Source organism: Bactrocera neohumeralis, chromosome 4 (genome assembly GCF_024586455.1).
Source record: "Bactrocera neohumeralis isolate Rockhampton chromosome 4, APGP_CSIRO_Bneo_wtdbg2-racon-allhic-juicebox.fasta_v2, whole genome shotgun sequence".
In the NCBI taxonomy this organism is placed as follows: Eukaryota; Metazoa; Arthropoda; class Insecta; order Diptera; family Tephritidae; genus Bactrocera; species Bactrocera neohumeralis.
In genome coordinates this window covers 31,320,107-31,338,527 of record NC_065921.1, presented here as the reverse complement: position 1 = coordinate 31,338,527, position 18,421 = coordinate 31,320,107, and the positions used below count along the sequence as shown (strand labels likewise).

At 38.5% G+C, this 18,421-nt stretch overlaps 1 protein-coding gene across 1 annotated transcript; it reads left to right on the top strand.

Annotated features, from left to right (window-relative positions):
• The first annotated feature begins 774 nt into the window (after nucleotides 1–774).
• LOC126756588 (m-AAA protease-interacting protein 1, mitochondrial) lies at nucleotides 775–17,346 on the top strand. The gene is made up of 4 exons (XM_050469779.1): nucleotides 775–903; nucleotides 957–1,208; nucleotides 11,912–12,207; nucleotides 17,183–17,346. Exons 1-4 carry the CDS (start codon nucleotides 850–852, stop codon nucleotides 17,319–17,321), a joined length of 741 nt encoding a protein of 246 aa, XP_050325736.1. The 5' UTR covers nucleotides 775–849; the 3' UTR covers nucleotides 17,322–17,346.
• Nucleotides 17,347–18,421: the final 1,075 nt, after the last annotated feature.

The window sequence follows — 18,421 nt, the reverse complement described above, 5'->3', positions numbered from 1 at the left end:
AATTTACTAATTTGAAAATCACTTAGCATACTCATCGTAGTACTCCTTTCTGCGTTGGCGGCCTTCGGCCGCGCTTTAAAAAAATAACCCTGGTCGAGCGGGGTGACTGAAGTACTTTCGAGTAAACTGTTAAAAGTGTAAAATGTGGATTTATTTAAAAGTTTATAGTTTAATTTGATTAATTTGAAGTGAAACATGTGAGTAAAGTGTGTTTAATGTTATAAAATTGCTTGTTGAAATGTTCGAATTTTGGGAATATTTGAACTTTAAGGTCGAATATCTCGTAAACTAAGCGTTTGCAGTACCTATAACCCTGTATATTTCTTAATCAGGAGGACTTCCTCTTTCCAACAATACCTTCAAATCGCTGCGCCAAAGAAATCGGAATTGTGCCAAAATAAATGTGTACAAATGAATTAGTGAAGTGCTAGTGGATATAAAAGTGAAGAATATAAGTGCAAAATTAATTTTATATATCGAAAATATGTAATTAAAATATTGCAAATTTTAAACTTTAAACGCGAATATCTCGAAAACTATAATCTTCCTGCGGCTATAACCATATATATTCGTGATCAGGAGAATCTCCTCTATCCGACCATATCCATTTTATCCTTGAAATCCTGGGACGGTATACTAATTAGTATTCCATATATTGCTTTGCATAAGCAGTATAGAGTCTCCACAGGCAATAGGCAAGGCAATACAGTTAGTATACCATAAACTTTATCATGCCGAGATGCCCCGCAAGTTAAATATATTCGCAAACATATCGATATTATTTAGCGCGATGACAATAACCCTGAGTTTTGTAAATAAATTATAGGAGTGAGAAGTGTTTTTAATATTATGTTGCGCGTTATAAATTTTCGTCGTACATTAGTGACCTCATTCAAAACAAAAGTATTTTTTTTTAAATATTTCTAGTTGGATCAAAATTTCATATCTTCTTTTAGGAATTATGCAATTACAAATTGTTATTGCCTAATCATCGTAGCTCCTCCAATGTTCCCAACCCGGACCACAGTAATTTTCATTTGGATGGATCACGAAGTTTGCCTCGTTTAATGGACTTTCCTGAAACGTTGTGGCCTTCAACAATCAATACTTTGAGAAATTGGATATTAATACAATTTATAATCCGCCCTTATTTTGACAGAGAATTTACCATTAAGGACTTCGTATATGGTGCTAAGCAAGCTCTTCAGGTGATCTAGATGGTACTTTTGAGATTTATAAGCCCATTTTAAAATTCGTCCTACAACCTGACAACTTGTATTGATAACGTGCTATGTATATTTGAATCTGATTTCTGGAATTAACATTTGTAATTTTTTCCCTTTATATGAACCAACCTAAGAGTCAACCATATTATGTTATCAATCTGGGAGCATAGGCGTCTCACTGTGTAGGTGTTCGATAGGAGCCATCAAAAGGCATCCCGTCGTGGTCCGGAGTGCAGTATTTTCGCAGGTCTGCAGTTTCCTCATCTGCGTACCACCGCATCCAGGCGACCATATAGGTGTTCCGTAGTTGAGGACCGGCCGGCCGATTGAATTGTCTGTTGCCAACAACGTTTCTTTGTCTTTTCCCCATGTGCTGCCGGCTAGCGACTTGAGGATTTTGTTGCGGCTCTGTACCTTGGCGATAATCGTGGTCGTGTGGGGAGTGAAGGAGCATAGACTATCGAAGGTTACACCTGAAATCTTAGGGTTATTGACAGTCGGAATTTTGACGTCATCGACTTCAATATTAAGTTCAAGTCTATACTTCTTCGTCCAGTTCGTAAATATGGTCGCTGTGGATTTGGTGGGGGAAAGTGTGAGGATCCGTACAGTGAGGAAACGAGAAAGGTCGGAGGGGTAGCTATTTACTTTCGGACACATGCCTTCGATTCCATTGCCCGAAGTCAATATCGTGCAATCATCTGCGTACAAGGTTATGGAAACCCCCTCTGGTGGCTGTGGGAGTTTCGAGATGTAGAAGTTAAACAGTAGCGGAGAGAGGACACCACCCTGCGGAACCCCCTGTTTAATTCTTCTTAGTTTGGATGTTTCACCTCGAAATAGTACTGATGATTGTCGATCGCTCAGGTAGTTCATGGTTCAACCCTTCAGTCCTGGAGGAAGCGTAATTTTCTTGATGTTGTGGGGTTGACTGTGTCAAAGGCTTTAAACTACGGGGATCGTTCTCTCACAGGGTGGTTTCTGGTTGAGGCCACGAACTTCTGTGCGTTTATGACGCTAAGTGTTGTGGTGGTAATGTGCACTTTTCGGAATCCGTGCTGGTGGCTGGCTAGGCTGAGGTGTTGAGTGAAGGTCGGGAGTTGCAAGGCCTCGAGTGTCTTCACTAGTGGGGAGAGGAGAGTTATCGGTCGATAAGACTCCCCTTTGTTGACGGGTTTCCCAGGTTTTAGTAGTGAGACCACTCTTCGGACTTTCCACACATCGGTTATTTGAAGAGTGGTCAGCGACAGGTTGAGGACCCGTTCCCACGATAGTCGGGTCTACGTAACCGGAACCGACCCGGATTTTTATCCGGCCAAGGACTGCCAACTCGGCAGAGTTCTGCCGCTACAACAACAGGTTGAGACCTTGGGGAGATAACTTACTCCCGTCGAGAGTTAGCATACGTCGCCAGGTTATGCTATTTATCAGACCACCACTAGCAATAGTAATATCGGGCGAGCTTTTACAGGTGCTCATAACTCTGGTGGGGGCTTCGTCATTCATTGTGCAGAATGACGAATCGTCAATCTGTTCCGCCAGCTCCATCCCCCTACGATCATTTGACAGGTAGGAATGCCAAAGATCGTGGTGCGCATTAAAGTCGCCTAGCCAAACGGTTTTCACCACGAAGTAGTGCGCCTATATTCGGGTGATATCCTGTAGGGCAACATGTAACTATGTAGAATTTCTGATTTTACGGAATTAAGTACACTTTTATATTACGTATGATTTGCTTTATTCACAATAAAATTCATATAAACGTATCACTTAGATTTAGATTAGCCAAAAGTCACCAAATTAGCACTGAGCGGCGCTACGCTCAGCGTTACAATAAAGGAAAAGGAATATAATTAAAAGTCACCAAATTCGCAACGCATCCGCTACGCTGGATGTTGCAATTAACAAGGAAAATCCCTTAAACTCTACGGAGTACCTCATATATCGACACGAAGCGTTTTACTACGCCCAACGTTACAATTTAGCATGGAAATCACAAAAGTCGCTTAAACGGGAAAACTGAATAATATGGCGCTTAAGCGTTACTCGCAAGAATATCTCTAGCTCAATAAAATGAGTACTACACTACTCCGCGTTACAATCAGGAATGGCCGTCATACTTATCTCGCTATGATGGACGCTAAGCCTTATCGCCCACAACTTCTACGTAATCCACAATTGGCATCCACTATTTGACATTCTAATAAGTGGTTGCCACTTATCTGTTAATTATGATGAATTATGAAATTCGGATCTCAATTCGAATCCCACAATCGGCCGTCCTGACAAGTTATTCGATCTCGAATAACTAACCCCACTTCTTCATATTTTCTGCAACTGCAATGGTCTTATTAGGTCCTTTATGGCCTCCTACTTTTCCTACTTCGTATCTTCCGTGTGGTAATTGTGCGACTATTTTGTATGGTCCGAGATATTTCGGTCTCAATCTCATGCCAACCCGAACTGCGTTCTTTTAATTGCGACTAATTCATTAATTCTGAATCTAAAATTCCCCGTTCTATTCTTGTTGCTTCCTGTCTCACTAAACCGCGTTGCGTATTTAACTCTTCAACCTCTACTTCGTCTAACATAGTTTGTAGTTCTGGATTATCTGAAATGCGCATACTCAGACCTGTAAGTATTTTGAATGGTGCTATCCCCGTACTACGTGGAGAGGTTTTATTCGTAATTTGTTGAACTTTCGGCACTTGTCGGTACCACTGAGTTGGAGTGATCCGACACATTTTTGAGAGCATTGGAATAATTATACGATGCACTCGTTCTACCTGGCCGTTGCCACGAGGAACTCCCCTTGCAATCAGCAAGTGTTTTATGCCTTCTTTGTTGCAATAATTCTTGAAAGCATTTGCCGTAAAGGTAGCCCCCCTAACTGTAACAATCCGTCTCGGATTTCCAAAAATCGATGTCGGTTTCTCTAATCTATCTACTACCACTTCCATGCCCGCAGGTACAACTAACAACTCCTTGATGGGATCGTAATATACTAACTCATTTCTTATGTAAAAGTTCTCATAGGGTCCATTCTCTAACGCTTTCCTTACTGCTCTAATCCAATTGTCTTGCAATTAAGCTTGCTTCAATCTAAATTTTAACGAGTCCTCAATCAGTAAACAATATACGCGACTTAATGCGTCTACATCCGCGTCTCATCCGCGTTCCGGATCTATAGTCAACTATGTCCTTGTACTCCGACGTGCTATTTAGAATAATCCCATCCTTAGGCATTTCCCTAACTTGATCATCTATGTACCTTTGATCTTCGTACGACATTCGATGAGACCGTTGATACTCCGGTCTCCCGTCTGTGAAAATTAACTTCATTTACACTGGCACATTCATCGGTTTCTGAGGCTGATATTTATTTATCAACGTTTTGAGGAACGCTGCGTCAGATTCTTCTAAATGTGACAAGTCTACCCTATCCGATTTACCGTTCATTTGCACCTTCTTTTCACGCAAAAATTTAAATTCACTCTCATCATTGAAGCCTTTGCCACGACATACCCTGTCCTTTTCCTCTATATCGACCTCCTTCCCCAGCTCTTCTGAAATAACCTTATCTCCGCGCACTTGCTCGGCTGAAACCCTCTCACTCACTGAGATTTCAGTTTCATCGCCCACTTGACTACATTTCCTTCCAACTTCTTTCCCTAACACTTCCGGAACAACCTTATCTTCGCACACTTACTCGGCAGAAGCCCTCTCACTCACTGAGATTTCAGTTACATCGCCCACTTTAATACCTTAGAAACCTCACTCTCACTCATTGAGATTTCAGTTTCATCGCCCCCTTGAACACATTTGCTTCTAACCGTCAACTTATTGGCATCAGTATCACCCACTTCTCTACCCTTATTAGGTTTCCTAAATTCCACACTGCCTTTCCTAAACACCAAATCCACTACTTTAAGTATATTGCTTCCCAAGATTGCCGCGTAGGGTATATCTTGCACTCTTACTACATCAAACTTGACTTTCATTGTCACGCCTTCTACAGAGATCTCCGCTATAAAGTTGCCCATTGTTGTAACTTCGCCATTTCCAATTATATACAGCTGTTGTTTCTCTTCTTTGAGACTAATTCCTCCTAGTTTCTTAAACGTATCGTATCTCAATATACTCGTGAAGCATCCCGTATCTACCAATGCGCTAAACGTGATCTCGTTAATCACAGCCTTCACGAAAATATGCTCACCTCTCCCTATACCGTTCTCACCATCTACTGTGTTAATACGTTCATTTTTCACCACACTAGCTGGTTGTGAGACTTTGCAATCGTGGGCATAATGGCCCTTTCCCTTGCACAATAACAGTAGCATCTCTTCTTAATCGGATCTAGCTCAATAAAATGAGTACTACACTACTCCGCGTTACAATCAGGAATGGCCGTCATACTTATCTCGCTATGATGAACGCTAAGCCTTACCGCCCACAACTTCTACGTAATCCACAATTGTCGTCGACTATTTGACATTCGAATAAGTGGTTGCCACTTATCTGTTAATTATAATGAATTATGAAATTCGGATATCAATTCGAGTCCCACATGTATATATTAAATATTTCGAGCTCGACATCGCCTGACCGGATAGCTATACCCTGACATTCTAGGTTAGTATCCCTGCGGTCGATGTCTTCATCGATTAGACGATACTGTACGGTCTTGTGCGATATGAAGGCTGGGCCGCCACCATTATCTCGCTCGCGATCTTTACGTATTACGTTGAAACCTGCACAACTCAAAAGATCTGAGCGGCTGTTTAGTTTGGTTTCTTGGACCGCAGCTATCGATACGCCTTCCCGATTCATAAGTGCAACTATCTCCTCGATCTTACTCTGGAGTCCGTTGCAGTTGAATTGAAGTACACGGGTTTGTCGCGGGTGTCCGTGGGTGATCCTGGGGGTAAGGGAGTGACGTGTAGGTGGTGTTTGTTCCAGCTGCTGAACCCGCAGGGGAGGTTGTCGCACTGGGGTGTTGGCTGGCGACGCCACTGTTGTGTGTTGCGGGGGCAGACTCCTGCAGCATGGAACGACGTACGATTTACTCCACTCATGTGTGGTGCGCAGGCCGGAACACGACGGGAAGTCCAGCCAGTGCAGGAATTGCACTTAACTGATGTAACGTTCCGACGTATGACGGTCTGACACACGGAACAGACTGTGCGAGGAACCAAGAGTTGCTGATTGGTTCTCGCACGAGGATTGGAGCGGGAGGAAGGTTGGAGGGGTGGCAAGTCAGAGTAGGAGCTATGTTGCCTTTTTGAGCTCCTGAGGACCGTGGAGGTCCTATGTTGGCCACTCGGGGTGAGTGGCGGCGCAGCGCGCGAATTATGTGCAGATTGCACAGCCGTAGAGGCTTGTGTCGCAGTATTGCGTAGGCAACATGGGGCCACGTAACTCGTGGTCCACTCCCTGTGAGTCTTAAGGCCTGAGCGGGTCTTAAGATGGCTCCATCCATTGCATGTAATACACCTGACCGAGGTGGAGTTTGGATGGAGCCTTTTTGCGCAAACGCAGCAGAAAATTTCCTCCGGGCCCGGGTTGGACTCAATGCCAGCACGAGTCAGGAGGATACGGAGCAACTCTGCTGCAAGGCATTGCTCCAATGATGACAAACACTAATTAATACTCACCGATCCAAACGGGGTTAGATCGCCGAAAAAACAGCCCTTGGTCGGATGAAATCTGAGTCAATTCCGGTGCGTAGAACCGGCTGTCGTGGGAATTGGAATTTAATCTTTCACACAATTCGCTCTATATCTTATATGCAATGTTGAGGAGGCTTATCCCACGGTAGCTGGCGCAGCCGTATTTGAACAGCTCGTTGTTCTTCAGACAGGTATTTCTTTATGGTCGGGCAATGCAACGTCTTCTCCATCGTCATCGAATAGTGAATCGGGTTCGACATCACCTGGTGTTATGCTTTCACTGGCATTCACCAGGCTGGAGAAGTGTTCCCTCCATAATTTTAGTACGCTCTTGGCATCAGTCACTAGATAGCCCTTGTGGGTTCTATAAGGTTATGCTCCGGTCTTGAAACCTTCTGTTAGTCGGCGCATCCTTTCGTAGAATTTTCGAGCATTACCCCTCTCGGGGTAATATACTAGAGTTTTCGAATATACTAACTCATTTCGGCGTCTCTTTTTTTGTCTGTAAATGCGTCTCGCTTCCGTCTTCAACCCTCGGTATCTATACCATCCGCGGGTGTAGTGGTCCATTGTAACGTTGCGAGGTAGGCAGTCTGCTTTCTCTCTAATATGACACGGCACTCCTCATCGTACCAGCTTTTCTTTTGCATTTTCCGAAAACCAATGATTTCGTTTGCTGCTGTACGTAAGGAGCTTGAAATGTCGTCCCACGGTTCCTTTATACCGAGTTGCTGACGAGTGCTCTCTGAGAGCACGAGTGCAAGTCGAGTAGAAAATCGTTCGGTTGTGTGTTCGGATTGCAGCTTCTCGACGTCGAACCTTCCTTGTGTTTATCGACGTGCGTTTTTTGTTGCACAGTGGCGGGTGCGTATCTTGACTGCATCAAGATAGTGGTCCGAGTCGATGTTAGGACCTTGGAGCGTACGCACGTCTAAAACACTGGAGACGGGTCTTCCGTCTATCACAACATGATAGATCTGGTTGGTGGCTTTTCGATCCGGAGACAGCCAGGCAGATTTGTGAATTTTTCAATGCTGGAATCTAGTACTATAGATAACCATATTTCGGGCCCCGGCGAAGTCGATCAGTCTTAACCCATTTGGGGATGTTTCCTCGTGGAGGCTGAATTTACCGACCGTTGTGCCAAAGATACCTTCTTTGCTCACCCTGGCGTTAAAGTCGCCAAGCACGAATTTGACCCAAAAGGAGGTCTTCTTTACTGTTTCGCCCATTCGGACGACATGACCTAGCCAGCGTAGCCCCTGCCTTTTAAGTCGTAACGTCGACTTTTCAGATGCTGTCATTGTTCATGCCTCTGCACCATATAGCAGGACAAGAATAATGAGTGACTTATATAGTTTTGTTTTTGTTCGTCGAGAGAGGACTTTACTTTTCAATTGCCTACTCAGTCCGAAGTAGCACCTGTTGGCAAGAGCAATCCTGCGTTGGATTTTCAGGCTGACGTTGTTGTTGATGCTGGTTCCAAGCTAGACGAAATTATCTACAACTTCCAAGTTATGACTGTCAACACTGTTTGTTTCTCCGCAAAAGTAGGTTGAATAAGTCACACGAAAGGGAGTCGCCATGTCTGAGACCTCGTTTGGTATCGAACGGCTCGGAGAGGTCCTTCCCGATCCTGACGGAGCTTTTGGTGTTGTTCAACGATAGTTTACACAGCTGTTATAGTTTTGCGGGGATACCGAATTCAGACATCGCGGCATAAAGGCAGCTCCTTTTCGTGAAAGCAGCTTTGAAATCGACGAAGAGGTGGCGCTTGTCGATTCTCTTTTCACTGCTCTTTTCCAAGATTTGGCGCAAGGTGAATATCTGGTCGGTTGTTGATTTGCCAGGTCTAAAGCCACACTGATAAGGTCCAATCAGTTTGTTGACGGTGGGCTTTGTTGCATAATTTTTATTTAACAAAATTTTGCAGGGGTTATTTTCCAAGTCATCGCCATAGAATTTCCTTTTATAAATAATGCAAGTGTGAAGGATATTATATTTTCGCTACAGCTCATTTTAACGGGTTTCTTGTTTTAAATACATTTCACTTACACAGTTGTGTGCATTGTGGTAGCATTGCAAATGGTGTTAGTTCCAACTGCACGACATTTAGGTTTAAAACACATTTCACCCAAAATTGTGTATCTTTTAAGAAATTATTTATCCTTTATTTTTTCTCTTAAAATGTTTCCATTTTAACTACTTTATTAAATTTATTCAAAGTATTTTCAACGTATTTATAGTGTAATATTAACTTCGTGTCATTTTTGTAAAGAATTGTTAATGCACAAAATTGTACATATTTTACTATGAACGAAAAATTAATTCAAATGCAGTTTTAAACTTCGATAAATGTAATTTGTTTGCAACTATTCAATAATCTCATTTTACAAATTCTTTAAGTTTTAGTAATGCTACCAATTACTTTAACAATTCATATCTTCGTTTTTAGATTAATAATATATAGAAGCCAAGGGAAATTTTGGGTGTTACCTTCGATTAGACCATTTGTGCCGGTCAGAAGTAGCAAATCCTCAAATGTGTTCACTAGTAGTGAACTCTCCAAGGATTGGTGGATTTTTGAATTTCTATATCGGGTATGTGAAGTGTGGGCAGCGTCAGGTTGAAACCTCTGACGAACCTAGATTCTTGAGTATCAATACTTTTATGCTGTTTGGGTCGATACTTTTTTGAAGATTTGGTCCTATCCGACCATTGAATTGGATTTCAACCTTGTCGTCGTCTCTCCTCGGATTCGACAGGAATTTAAAAGTAATCCATAATTTAACACCGAGGGAGAGGCTGCAACTTCAGTTACTCTATCCATTGTATCCGCTTGCTCTGGTTCGCCATTTACCGATTCTCCAAATTGAGATCGCTTATGCGGATATCACTAAGATCGACCTAGTGTAAGGTGTTGCGCTGATTTGTTAATCAGCTGCTTCAGTTGGGGAAATTGGGCCTGATCCCAGAGAAGCGAGCAATAGCAGCAGCGATCACTTTGTCGAATTGACGTGGTCGCCAGATTATGTTACTTATCTGACCGCCACCAGCGAAAGTAATGACAGGCGAGCTATACAAGTGTTCGTAATTACGGTGGGACTTCGTTATTCATTGTGTAGAATGTCGAATCGTTTATCTGTTCCCCATATGATCAGACAGGAATGCCAAATATAGTAATGCGCTTTAAAGTCGTCTAGTACCAAACGGTTCTCACAATGAAACAGCGAACCTATGTTCGGTCATAAATGCGTATTCTTGAATTATATCGCAAACACCAAAGTGTATTTATCGAAATTTTGAATTAAAATTAAGAAAGTATGGTAACGCCCAATATCGCCATTGTATCTTACGATATTTGTTGTTTTTTTTGGATTGGTTCCATGCGTTATAAAGGGTGATCCATTTCGAGGTTCCCTACTTGTTTAACGAAACAACACAGAAACTTCAAACTTAATAGAGAATGTTTATTATCATCGTTGAGTCCAATTTTCGATGACACATTCTATAATTTCGACCGATACTTGGCGAATGATACGCGTGATATTTTTCTCCAAGGCTCGAATCGAAGTGGGATTGTCCGCAGAGACTTTAGACTTTACATATCCCCACAGGAAAAAGTCTGTCCAATCGACCGGCGCAAAACGTGGAATTATCCGGTCACCGAAGTGTTTTCTCAAAAACTCCATTAATTTATGCGATGTGTGGGAAGTGGCGCCGTCTTGTTGAAACCAAATGAGAATCAATTTCAGGTATCAAATAGTCGGTTATCATGGCGCGATAACGGTCGCCATTGACGGTTACGTTCTCACCGGCATCATTTTTGAAAAAATATGGACTAATGATTCCACCGGTTCACAAACCACACCAAATCGTTGTTTATTGGGAATTAAAAGGCAGCTCTTGAATCTCAAATTGCACTTTGTCCCAAATGTGGCAATTTTGATTGTTTACATACCCATTGAGCCAGAAATGGACCTCATCGCTAAAAAAAATTTGGTGCGAAAACGTCAGATCTTCTTAGAACTCTTCAAGAGCTCATAGTGCAAAGCGATGCCGCTTGTGAAGGCCGACCGGCCTCGGTACTTGCACAAGTGGTATTTGTACGTTTTCAATTTAAGACTTGGTGCGAACGGCGCCGAAACTCTCCACGGTCTTCGAGTACACTCTCAGCTAATCGCGATCGTTTGTATATCGCTGTCAGTTACTACAACGACAAAGAACGACTGTCTAAGCGTTACGGGGCATCTCGACAGGAAAAATTTATTGTATACTAACTGTATTGCTGTACGTATTGCCTGTGGCATACTAATTCGTATGCCATATATTGAAAGCAATGAACTGTTACTTCACCAGTTTGACAGATCAGTTTTCTTTTTTATGAAAATTTCGAAGAGGCAACACATCCCATTACATACCGACGGCAGTTTCATTTCGGTAATTTTAAATTTAGTAGAGCAAGTATTAAGACGGTTGTATTAAATTAAAAAAATAAAATACATTTTCAAAATAATTTAATATATTTTTCCAAAAAATTAATCCCTTAATATTGTTAATTTGAAGAAAAATTATACAGAATGGATTGGCAAATGAGATAAGTCTTAAATTTAATAAACCTATACAAGTATAAATCAAAATATCATTGCTCATTATTTATTATTTTAATTGGTATATAAAATTTATAATTTATAAAAAGTTTATCCACTCCTGAAGGTAGTTGCAATAGTATAAAATGTTCGGTTGCACCCGAACTTAGCACTTCCTTACTTGTTACTAATTTAATTTTGCTAAAAACATTTAATTGTAATGCCTACTATGTGATTTTATTCATTTAGATATCGACAAGATGGATTCCGTGTTTTCGTTTTGTCGCACACTGTATATTGATTTATAACCTACTACAAAAGTCTTCTTTGATGTTTCTTTGTTACAATTTTCTATTGTAATAGAAGTGGTTTTTAAAATACATATAACAATAAACCAATTATATTTAAGCTATTTTTATTTTTATAGATTATTTCAAGAAAACTGTTAAATGGAGAATTCGATGCATTAAACGGCTTCGTGTCCAAAGAAGCCATCAATGAGCTAAAACCCACTATTCAGAAACTATCTGTGGCCCAAAGGAAACAATTAGAAATTAATAAAACCGATATTTACTTCGCTTTCCCATACCAAGTGGGTATAATATTTGACGAAGAGCAAGAAAAAATTCAGAAGCGTTGGGTTGAAATAACAATGGTTTTTCACGTACTTCGTGGACTTACGGAAATGCGAAACCGCGGTGAAGAAATTCCTTGGAATATGGGGCAAGTATTCAAGAACGATATTATTAGTATTAAATATTGAAGAACGGTATATTAGTATGTATTATACAATACATTCCATACATATTATAGATTTTTGCAAATCTCCTCTTTTTTTTACAAAAGAGGAGAATAAACAGAATTGGCTATTCGAAGTTAGCTGATAATAACATAGTACATATGATCACATGATATGGTTTATGGACTAAAAAAGCCAATACATTTGTATGTTTCGAAAACAAATAAAAAAGTAATGGATTAACGTTCATATGTATGTACGCATATCATATGTATACGCATATCAAATGTATATCAGTATAATGTTTATGAATTCAATTCACATATTCAGAAAAGTCAGATTAGTCATTGGTTTCCTCAACGGCTCTGAATAACTTGACTGTGAACTTTTTTTGTGGTAGCAAGAGGTTTGTGGCAAAAGGGGTGTCTAAGTAAAAGAACCTCGAGTTGCTCGTGTTTGAGCTACACGCTTTGTGTTTTAGTTCAAAACAGCCCGTTGCAACTCTGCTATCTACATGCTCTCGAATATTCCAGACCGCCCGAGAACCTTTTACTAATTATCGCACAACTCGAAAAATATTTGTTGAATTTACCTAAAATTTTCAGAGAATATTTCTATCGTTTTTTATTTAATTCTGACTAACTATGTGTAAATAAATCATACAAAAGATTGAAAAAGTTATCCGAAAATTATTGTAGAAATTTGAAATAAACGATATTTAAGAAGACAACGATGCTGCTTGTGAATTTGTCAAAGTGATACTTAGGACGTGTATCAATGGGTAGAAAATTAAAAATTCTGACAAATGAAAGTGAAATTTTCAGATTTTTTGTGGTGTGGTCAAGAACTAGGTAGGTTTTGACAACCCAAGAGGTGGTGTGTGTCGGTCCTCCTTTCACGGGTATTTTCCAAGATGTGGCGTAGAGTGAAAAGCTGGTCGATTTTACATTTTCCAGGTCTAAAGCCACACTGCTAAGGCCCAATCAGACAGGTAATTGCTATTCGAACTTCTTCTTGGTCGGGCAATGGAACGTCTGCTTTATTGTCATCGATTGGGGAATCGGGTTCACCATCTCTCGGACTACATCTCTTGGTGTTATGCTTTTACTGCCACTGAGGATTCTACAAGAGTAAGCTCCGGGCTGGAAACCCTTCGTTAGTCGCCGCATTTTCGTAGAATTTTTACCATTAGCCCTGTCGGCCAGCTTGTCAAGCTCTTCGTACTCATAGTACATTTGCAGTGAGAGTATTCTATAACGTCCAATCATACAGGGCATTAGTTTGCAATGTTGTTTGACCTTGCATACCGACCATGTATAAATACTGCAGTTCGACACTTTGCTGTAGTACGTTTTCGAAGTCAGCCCAACGATCGAATCAAGCTTTAAATATCGTGCGAAATTAGGTGAAATCGGACTACAACCACGCCTCCTACTGTATATAACACCACTTTGAAACTCCACCTGATTCTGTTGCTTTCTTGTATATAAATCAAGCACTAATGAATATATTCGAATAAAAGTTTGCACAAGTAGTGATTTTAAGGTATGCGGTATTAAGTGTAAAAATGTTCACTACCGAATCGGAACGGTTCAAGCCCTTAGATACCGAAAAAGTGGTCACCAGAGTCTATAGCTGACTTTTTATCGAAAATATCGGTCAATATGTGAGGTATATCGTAAAATACAAATTCGGAGCGAATCCTTTCCTGATAATCATGTATCTATATGCCGAAAATGAATTGAATCAGGTCAATACTTCCTTATCCCGCATATACCTATGTATTAGAAATATTTTGGAACTTTCGGCTGACTTTATATTTTATATATCGGCCAAAAGTTGAATTTTCTTAATGAAATTGGTAGAACATGTGTTTTCTAAAAACAGTGTATTTTTTCTAAAAACTGAATTTTATGGCAATAACTGGAAAAAATCGGATGAAAGCTTGCCATAGCCATCCATATAATTAATATCCATATATGGCTTTGGTATGTCAGGTACCTTAATAAAACTCAGAAAACATCTTTTAAGGCTAATAATATAAAATATAACCAAAAATAGATAAAATTATCAATACAACTCTCTCCCATATATCTAATATAAGATTAATAAACTTGCAGTTATCTTTATATCGTCTACATTTGTCAATGTGTAAGAATACATAGCAAAATTAATTGAACGTACAATATTGGAAATGTGTGATTTTATATTATCCTACATAAAATAATTTTCGTCACACTTACAAAACCTTATGGCGAAAATGTCGGTCAGCGTGTAAGATATATTTTCATGAAATTTCTTGTTATATGTTATTGAGTATACTTAATCAATGTCAAAAGTTTATGCAATAAACACAATCACACAGCACAGAGTTAAAAACCGTAGTACTACAAAAAAATTGAAGTTTGCCAACACTTTAAACGACATTCTTTTGACGGATTAAGATTAATACGAGTATTGCATTTCAAAACTTTAAGCAGAATGCAGTTGAGATGCATAACGTAATAGGTGCTTTAAATTCTGAAATGCTTTTGTATTCAATTCTGAATGGTATAAACAACTCTTATTTTCTTGATGCCACTTTCATGGCATATGCTCCACAACAAAACTCACCTCATACTAAACATTTTATCTACTAAATAAAACAAGAAATATTAACGGAAAAATAGTTTTCAGGTGATCTGAGATTGGGAAAAGGAAGGAGAGGTGCGTGGTGGATTTGAGATTTTTTTTATTGAAAATTACGGTGTTTTCAATATTAGGTCCCTATAAGGAGAAATAGTAAACATAATTAAAAAAAATTTGTTGTTTAAATTTTTTACATAAATTCTGATATTGTGTGAAAAAAGTCTATATAGACCTTTTAATATATATATATAGGGGGGCTCTTAGTCGAGATAAATTATTCTTATCCCTTACTAGGCCAACCCACGCCCCTTTCCATCCTTTGCTCGACCTCAGATGTTTGTTATTTTATCTTTCGTTTCCGATGGATTTTATCCCCCTATGTCTTTTTTTTGTTTTCAGAAATTATATTGGTATATGTGATTCAACCGAGGAGGCTAAATTTAATATATTAAGTTCCAACTAAAAGATTATATTAGAAGTATGAGATTTGGACCAAGGCCTAGACCAACTTCATTCATAATCATCGTTAAACTACATAATTAAAAGAAATCGTCCTATTAATTTCATTAAAATATCACACATTTTAATCAACCTAAACGGTTTAAAGTCAGCTGGAAGTTCGAAATCATTGTATGGGGTATATTGCGGGCAGAGAAAGGTCTGTGATGATTACATTAACTTTTAACATTGCTCAGGTATACTCGACAACATATTTTCAAACAATTTTACGAACATATGTATACCTTACACACTGATCAAAATTGTCGACGTAACGTTTGTGAGAATATTAAAGTAAAGCATATCCAATAATATACGTTCATTCATTTTGCTAAGATTTGATACATATTGGCCGATATACGGTATAATGTCAACCGGAAATTATAATAGATATATGGGAGATATTTGCAGTATCCGATTTTATTTATTTTTAGCATTACAATATATTATTAATATGCTCTCTGAGTTTTAAATATAAGAAGTCAAGTCATCTGGAATTTTGAAATCTTGATATTAGTTATACCGTTATTAGAACAACGTGCTCACTCTATTATATTAAGCTAACTCACATCTTAGTCCATATATGCGATATAAAGTCAACCTGAAGCTCGAAAACCTTTATATTACGTATTAGCTTTTCCCGCGGCTTCGCTCGCATTGAATCCGGGAATGCATGCGGGAATATACACCCGTCTTACAATTATTATTCTTATGTTGTTAAAATGAGGGTATATACACTCGTCTTACAATTTTTTTGTTGTTTTATGATGCTAATATGCGGGAATATACACCCGTCTTACAATTATTTTTGTATTCCTGTATTTTGAACAGGACTTTATTGTATATTGCCTGTTTTGTAAATACAGGAGTTTTTAATTTTGGTCGAGCTCTTTATCCGGTTCGAAGGACCAAACAAGTTTGATTTGTATCATCAAACATTGAACTAAAAAAAAATCTTTAAGTTCTTACCGCTGCACACTGGTCGATTTCATATGCCAAAAATAAAAAAAATAAAAGTTTGAAATTTACCACTGTTTGTATCAAGGCTATTTCTTAAAATGCCAATAAAACTAACGGTAAATACATTTTTGGTCTATCCCATTCGTAGGGGCTACGAAAAGCAAGAGAAGTGAGACAATAGAAACACACGGACTGTGCAGTGAAAATAGCTTAAAAATTAGCTCTTATAATAAATTAAATTGCGATATAAAATCGTGTTTAATCCCCATAAATCGAAATGAGTATTGATAATAAACGCATATGTTATATAACAAAGTAGTTTTTATGTAATAATATATTGTTTTATTATTTTAAAACAATTGCTTTATAAGTGCCCTTTTGAATGGTATGTTTTTCTTTATACATCGATTTAAGGTATAAGTAGGGTTTTCGTACTTTTTGCAATTAATTTTTTCTTTGCGAAACCAATTGATACATACATTGCTGCAGCACCGAATTACTTTTGTAGGAAATTGAAGGTTGTACAAAAAGTTTCTCTGAAATTTTTCAAAAAAAATCACTTCCGTCAAAGTTATTCAAGGTCAAACTTGAAAGTTTTTGATGTGAAATTTGACACAGATATCACTGACTGACCAAAAAAAAAAATTTAGATTTTTTTTGAAAAAATTAATTGCAAAAAGTACGAAAACCCCATGTTATTTAAATGGGAAATAAATCTTCGTTGCGGCACAGGTTATTATCAATATTAAGACCCATATTTTTTTAGGGCATTTACTAAAAATTTTGAGGGCGCTGCAGACTCAAAAATAAATTTGGGAAATAACGGACACCCTACTCTATATACTTAACCTTTCCTTTCTTTTCTCTTTTTAGATCCCTTCCAGAATATCAAGATAAAGTGTTTGTGTGCAATTATCGCTTCAAAAAGGAATTTACTAACGGCAATGTGTCAGATTGGACTGTTAATGCTTTAAATCATTTTAAGCCAATTGATTTAGTCAGAGAAAAATAAGTGAATAAACATATATATTAACAAATTGAATTTGTATTTACTGAAATTTTGGTTTTAAAAATTATATAGTTATGTATGAATAAAATTCATTTCTCACTTGTTAGAGAAAATTCTTTTAATGAAATACATATTTTCAAAAGCGTAACAAAACTATGACATAGATTTAACTTGAACGTTTCAACTTCGTCAGCACGATGCTAATGTTCCACGTTCTTGAAAGGCAAAGGGAGCTACTAAGTAAGTTAGGTAAGTTCAATATTTTATACTCTCGCACATGTTGCTGCAGAGAATTATGGTTTTGTGCACCTAACGGTTGTTTGTAACACCTAATGCTACTCGAGTTATGTATATTCGGTAAATTGTTTAGACGGCGAGAAGTGTTGAATTCCGGTTAACTTTCTGCCCGTCCGTCTGTCTGAACGTGCAAGCTGTAACTTGGTTAAAAATTGAGATATCTCGATGAAACTTGGTGCACGTGTTCCTTGGTACTACAAGAAGTTCGATATTGGACCGAAATCACTACCATGTCCTTGCAACTTATATAATCGAAAATTTATAAAGTGCGACAATAACGCGGAAATTTAAGATAAAAAACTGTTATTTAATGCAGTGGATCACAGCAGAAAGGATTTTGTGAACTGAAAAGCATGTCCTAACGAGTTTAGTGTACATCTTGTATCTCACTAACCATTAAAGCTTTATTAAGAGGATACATAGGTTTACGGGTTTCAATAACTCGATTTTTTTTATTGTCTTTTTATCTCTTATTCAGAGATACAGCCTTGAGAACTTGTGCGCTCGAGGCTACCTAAGCTAAGTGCACCGTCTTTAAACGCGTTTTTTTCGAAACTGTGTTTCTGAAGTCTGCTGGCAAGATTTCTCGAGAACTTCTCAACCGATCTTCATGAAACCTTACACAAGTCTTTGAGATACAATTCTTACAGACTTGGACGTATGATTATTTTTCAATTACAACTCTTTGAAAAGAAAATTTCGCGAAGTTTTCATTGAAATTTTCATTTTTTTTTGTAAAAATGTGTGTCAAAAATCCAATTTTCTTTTTTTGAGATATTTGCATTTAAAGTTCAAAAATTCAACTA